The sequence below is a fragment of the Microtus pennsylvanicus genome, chromosome 14 (genome assembly GCF_037038515.1).
Source record: "Microtus pennsylvanicus isolate mMicPen1 chromosome 14, mMicPen1.hap1, whole genome shotgun sequence".
Taxonomy (NCBI): Eukaryota; Metazoa; Chordata; class Mammalia; order Rodentia; family Cricetidae; genus Microtus; species Microtus pennsylvanicus.
The window spans coordinates 13,353,823-13,359,822 of NC_134592.1; the positions used below are offsets into that span (position 1 = coordinate 13,353,823).

Consider the following 6,000-nt stretch of genomic DNA (forward strand, 5'->3'; position numbering starts at 1 on the left):
CACGCATAGGAATAACTGAAACCCCTCTCCATCCTTCAAGAGCCCTGGAAAACAGCCGGGAAAGAAAGCACAAGGAAATGTATTGATCCCCCCCCCCCCCCCCCCGAGACACACACACAACGTACCCCCAACTGAACTAAGAGGACGCTTCACAGTTACCACACGTCATGATTGGCAGCATTAGATGAAGGGGTGAATGGAAAATGCATTCTACTAGCAATTTATCCCGTCTCAGCCGTCATTGGAAGGCGTCTTTTCACACACATGCAGAGGCTCTTGAGGCGGGAGCAGCTAGTGGAGGGAATGAGACAGGCGTGTTTGTGACAAAAGGATCAGTGTGATGAGGTGGTGAGCACCTTGCTTTCCACCTCGTGACCTTGATTAGCATATCCAATCACTCTGGGCCTCAGTTTCCTGATCTGAAATACTGAGAATGAGAACCTGTTTTCCTTGGAGCGGTTTGAAGATACACCATCCAGCAATGCCTGGACACCTACCAAACATCAGGGTCCCCCAAGTGACTAAGTCCGAATCTAGGTTTCACACATAGATGCTTATCTAGACCAAACAGGTCTCTTGCTTGCCTGCAAGCCCGCTGCTGTCTCCCAGATAGCCCAGGGAAACATCGGGTCTTGAAGGCACCTTGGCAGTTCAGACTCAGGTAGGGTTTGGGGACAAATTCCAGGCACTGGGTGGTGAATGGAGAGGGGGCTTGGAGGCTGCTTCCGAGCCCTGCGAAGGGGCTTTGTTCCCGAGGCTAAGGGCCTGGCTTACCGAGAAGAGCATCCGGAGGCAGGTGGGGGGCGCGCAGGGCACGCAGCAGAGCCACAGCCTGGCCCGGGCCCGGGGCGCGGGAGCCAGAGGAAGGCGAGAAGGAGGAGAGAGAGGTGGCCGCGGGTTCCTGCCTCATTCTCCCAGGCAGCAAGGACCCATTGGCCTCTGCCGGCTGAGGCTGGCCACCAGGCACCAGAGCTGGATCGAACTGCTCATGTCCCCGTCAGCGGCTGGCGAGGTGTGCGCGTGGCTGGGTTGTCTGCAGGCGATACTTGGGGGCTCCTCATGCCCCGCGCCTGGGCTCGGAGGAAGATCTCTGAGGACAGCAGCGCCCGGGAAAGGAGAGAAAGAAAGCGTGAGAGCGCACAGAGCTGCGCCCTGCTGGGCCAGGGGCGGGCAGCACCGCGCGCCCCACCCACCGCGCTCTGCGCCCCGCGCCGTGCACCCGCTGGCCAGTCGAGCCCCAGAAACTTTAGCACATGGCCGGTCTGCCGGCCGCGGTGGCCCGAGACGCCCCGATAGTGGCGTAGTCCCACCCGGCCCCAGATCGCAGCTTACTGGCCACCACTGCAACCGCAGCCGAGGGTCGCCCACCTGGCCGCACTGAGAGTGGTGCACACCAGCTAGGGAGTCGGAGGGGGCGGCGACGTCGGGGTCCCCGCAGGAGAGGGGTAGCTCGACAACGGTGATCAGCACCCTTAAGGCATCCAGGTAGGGGACCGCTAGCCAGCCCGGGGGGTCTGCAGACCCCGACAGGGGAGGTTCAGTGAGTCCCCCGCCCCGCTGATGCTGACGACGCGCGCGGGCTTCCCTGGCCCTGGTCTGCGGAGCCAGCCCTGTTACCTAGCGACTCGCTCCGGGAAGCCCACGCTGACGCGCTAGGAGCTGGGCTGCGGCAGAGGGGAGGGGAAGAGTAGGGAGGGGAACGAAGAGGGAGAGGAGGGGAGCTTCGGTGGGGGAGGGGGCAGGGGAAGGCTAGTGTTGCCGGCCAGAGCTCCTCCCTCTACCTCTACGTCGCTGCTGGGGAGTGGGCCGGGGAAGACCTGGCCTCAGCCTGGTCCGGTGTATCAGGGACCTCCTGGGTGAGGGTGGATGGAGGGAAAATGATAATAATGCACGTTCCCCAGTGCTGGGTTCACAGCAGCAGGTGGCGGCGACGTGGCCCATGGAGGCCTGACGCCTATAGGAATGCAGAGATGAGCCAGCGAATGTGGCTGGGGGCGCGTGGTGTGTGTGAGACGCCCCCACCCACGTGGAGTACTTGTGGACCTAGGGACTTGGGTAAGAAAGGTGCCTCCCCTTTCCTGGCCTCCTTCTCTCCTTCCTGGACATCTGCTCTTGCTCTGTCCTCATCATGGAAGCTCTGGTCGCTATCTCTTGGTTCTGAGCTCCTCCTACCTCTCCGAGAACCAGAGGATGTCTGCTAGGTTAGTAACCGCTCTGTCTCCAGCCCCATGACTCCCTGCCAACGCACCTGGTGTCTAGTTGCAGGAACTCAAAAATCTGCCTCCAGGTGCCTTCCTCTTTGTAGATTCGCTGCCTCTCAGGCTAGAATGGGCTTCAAGCCGTGGTGCGTCCAATTGTTTACAGTTTATAGGAAGTGGCAAAGTAACTTAACATCCTCACTAAAATGGAGTCTTCGTCCCAAAAGGCCACAGTTAAACGGGTCCTTGGGGTACATGAATGTGAGCACACATTTTCTGTAAGGTGTACAGTACATCTTCTGGTTCTCCAGAACCTCTCCAAAATACACCCCCACGGCTCAAAAAGAGTCAAAGCAGGCTGGGACCAAAAAGAGTCCTTGTCAAAGCAGGCTGGGACCACGGTTTCTGAGGTTCAGGGGACAAACAGCCAAATGCAGTGGGTACCTTCGAAGTAGAACCTAGACCCTGTGGTGAGCAGATTCTCAGATCTCACCACCACCACCACCACCACCACCACCACCACCACCTCCACCAGCACCGGGGCAGCAGCTGGGTGCAAGGACTCCTCCATATCTGAAAAGCATGCACACGTGGGGACATCCTTTCCCTTCCCACCAGGACAGGCGCTCCTGCCACCTCTCCAGAGGACCAGTCCCAGCTCCATCCCTCACTCTTTCCAGACTGCTATTCTCTTCCTGGCTGGTGTGAATGAGAAGCAGAAGCAGAAGACAGACCTTATAGAGAATCACACCTTCTCGGGACCCACATGGTGTCCGGTATCTCCGGAGCATGGAGACACTCCCTCTTGGAAGACTTTGAGAGTGTGGGATGGAGGAGGGGTCTCTGAGGCTTTCCTTGGTAGTGATGGTCTGCAATTTTGGCCTTTTCTCCATTTATTTATTCATCTATATTGTCGAATCCCCTGCTAGGTCTTCCAAGCAGAAGCCAGGCAGGGACCTCAGACGGCATTGTTATTTTTTCCCTAGAGAAAGCTGCTGTCATTCCTAAGCTGGTGCTGAAGGTCCCAAAGGTTTCCGGAGGGTTGACCTTTAGTCCACACTGGGAGCCAAAGCTGGGTCCTAATATCAGTGAAGGATGTGGCAGAGCCAGCAATAAAGTAGATGAACTTGCCAACAAGAGAGAAGGCAAGTCAGGCAAGGGGTTAAAAAGCAAAAAGCAAAAAACAACAAAACAGACAAGCTCAGAACAATAAAAACAGAATGGGCCACTAACGTTTAGAATAGATCTTTCCACTTCAAATAATCAGATTGGGAAAATTCCTCGCAGGACGACCCAGAGGCCTACCTTTTAGTTGAGTCCAGATTCAATCAACCACCACACATAGCTAGTCACACATTGTGTAGCATCTAGAGATGCTGATCTCATAGAAATAGAGAATGCAGGAGTGCATAGCAGACAGGGGCAGGAGAGAACAGGCTGAGGAAAGTCTCCAGGTTCAAAGCTACAGTCAGGAGGAAGAATTGCCAGGGTTCTGCCACACAGCTGAGTGGTTACGCATAACAATATCACGATGCATATCTCAAAATATGAGGAAAAGAATGTGAACTGATCCTTCCTTCTCTCCTTCCTTCCTTTCTTTTTTCTTTCATTTGACAGGGTCTTTCTATATATTCCAGACTGGCCTAAAACTCTCACACCTCCCATCTCAGTCTGCTGAGCATGTGTGCCTTGATAAAGAATTTCAAACATGTTTTAACACACACAGAACACACACACACAAACAAATGTTTGATGTAGTGGATATTCTTATTAGATGCAGATGTCACGCATGCAAGCATCAAAAGTCACCCCAGGTACTATATGTGTGTGCAATGATCATAAATAATTAAAACAAACCTGCAAGATCATAATATCCACCTGTTAACGACTTTCTCCAGTGCTCATAAATCTTGAAGCTTTCGTGTCCCTGTTGCACTGGCTTCTGTCACACATGTAAGAGGATGAATAAATACCTGAGTCTCACAGTCAGTCCCAGGGTAGAGTCCAAACTTGATTCCATGCTTCTTCCCGGGTAGTGCGGGACTGCCCTTTCCAAATGATCTTCCTGTGTCTTCCTTGCTGTCCCCACAACTTCAGCTTCTGTGGGATAAAGGCTACAGGGAGATGAACAGAGCATGTGCTAGCCAGAAATGTAGGGTGACCAGCAGGGCCCGTCCACACAGCTGCAGCACCTTGACTCATAGAACGTGGACCAGTGTGGGAAGTGATGAGACTTGACCAGGAGGAGGAGAGGAAGCAGAAAGACACCAGCGTTTCATAGGAAAGGAAATGGTGGGTTCTATGTCCTTCCTTTGCAGTTAAGCAATTAACCGCTAGACTTCATTGCAGAGGTAAGAAAGATCTGGAACGGATACTGGGACCAGCCAAGGCAGTAGGTGAAAGGAAAGATGCTCAGAAAGAGGTGCCACCAACTTCCAGGGACTGTCTTGCCAGATCTACATGACCCCTACAGGTCAGTCCAGAACACCAAAGACATGGTTAAATTTCTTCAGAACAAGGAAGAGCACTTTCATACTAGATCAGTGATGGGCAAATTATATTTTACGGACAAAATCCAGCTCAGCAAGCAACCTTTGTTAACCATTATATGGGTTCACAGCTGCCTGTTTGCTTATGTGATAAAGCAGGGTATGGAGACTTATTACTACCTAGCCCCAGGTAAGAGAAGCCCAACACCAGATGAGCTGTCTTGGTAGGTAGCGAGTTTCCTGTTACCTGCGATTTTGCGATCAAAGACAGATCTAATAAATTGTGACATATTGAGAAGGCACCAAGAGAACGGCCATAGAGACTGCGAGAGTCCAGCTTCATTTCAGGTGTTCAGGTGTTCTTGCTGTCTGGTCATCATGAGAGTTAAAAGGTAAGTAGCCCCACTAGAGAGCACCCTCAGGAGGTCCTGTTGCTTCCCAAACCAGTATCTGATGTCTAACGGCAAGTGCACTGGCTCTTGCTTCCTGCTTTCTGTGCCATCGTTATACCCAGGTGGCTCAGGTGATGGTCCCATGTGAAACTCTAAAACATGACACTTAAATAGCTTAGGGTTCTGACGTGAGACACAATTGCTCCTGGCATCACCGATCTATTCCCGAGAGAATGTTAAGCACCAAAGACACTCTACTTGGAGCTTGTTTTCTTCTATGTAAAACTAGCCATTGGGCAAGGAACTGACCATGCCTTGACCACTGACAAAATGCACGGTGTCCAGACTGGACAAGCAGGATACAAGAAAAAAGACTGCCAAGCTTTGCCAAGACAGGGAAAGGCAGTTTTGAAATTTTTTCCTGCCTCTGAAAATGGTCTGTCAGTTACTTTAGGCCTTAGCCAAAGTTGGTTGTTTGAACATTGCAAATGAGACTTTGGGTGATTGCCCAGGTAGTCAGTCATCTACTGTACATTTTGGAAGCTGCTTGATTGCACTTCCTGCTTACTCAAGTAATATCATCTCCTTTCTCAGGCCTTCGATGGGGTTAAAGATTAGATAGTTGTAGTTACTTTCCTCTTATGATTTAGCCAAGCCATTTCTAATACAAGACTTAGACTCTTTAAGGATAAAATGATTATTGAAACATTTAGCATATGTTCTTTGTTTAATATTGTTTATGCTGGTTGCAATTCTAATTTTTATACTTGATATCTGTTTTTATTGTATATAGTTTTGTATTGGGTTTGGAACTCTCTTATTTAGACAAAAGGGGGAAGTGATGGGGAACCTCCATTAGCTAATGGCCTTTGAGAGGCTGGACAAGGTTGAGACATGGCTTTGGGTAGCAAAAGCCACAGC

The 6,000-nt window shown here is 51.6% G+C and overlaps 1 protein-coding gene across 2 annotated transcripts in view; it reads right to left on the reverse strand.

Moving 5' to 3' along the window:
- The window catches only part of Tunar (transmembrane neural differentiation associated intracellular calcium regulator), a 47,262-nt gene extending 45,665 nt beyond the window's left edge, over positions 1–1,597 (reverse strand). The window contains exons 1-2 of one of the 2 annotated variants that reach the window (XM_075948106.1): positions 1,369–1,597; positions 775–1,090 (exon numbers count right to left, since the gene is read on the reverse strand). In XM_075948106.1, the coding sequence (XP_075804221.1) occupies positions 775–786 (12 nt within the window). In that variant the 5' untranslated portion in view covers positions 787–1,090; positions 1,369–1,597. Of the gene's footprint in view, positions 1–774; positions 1,186–1,368 lie in introns of those variants that run through there. The other variant, XM_075948105.1, reaches the window with a different exon arrangement.
- Positions 1,598–6,000: the final 4,403 nt, after the last annotated feature.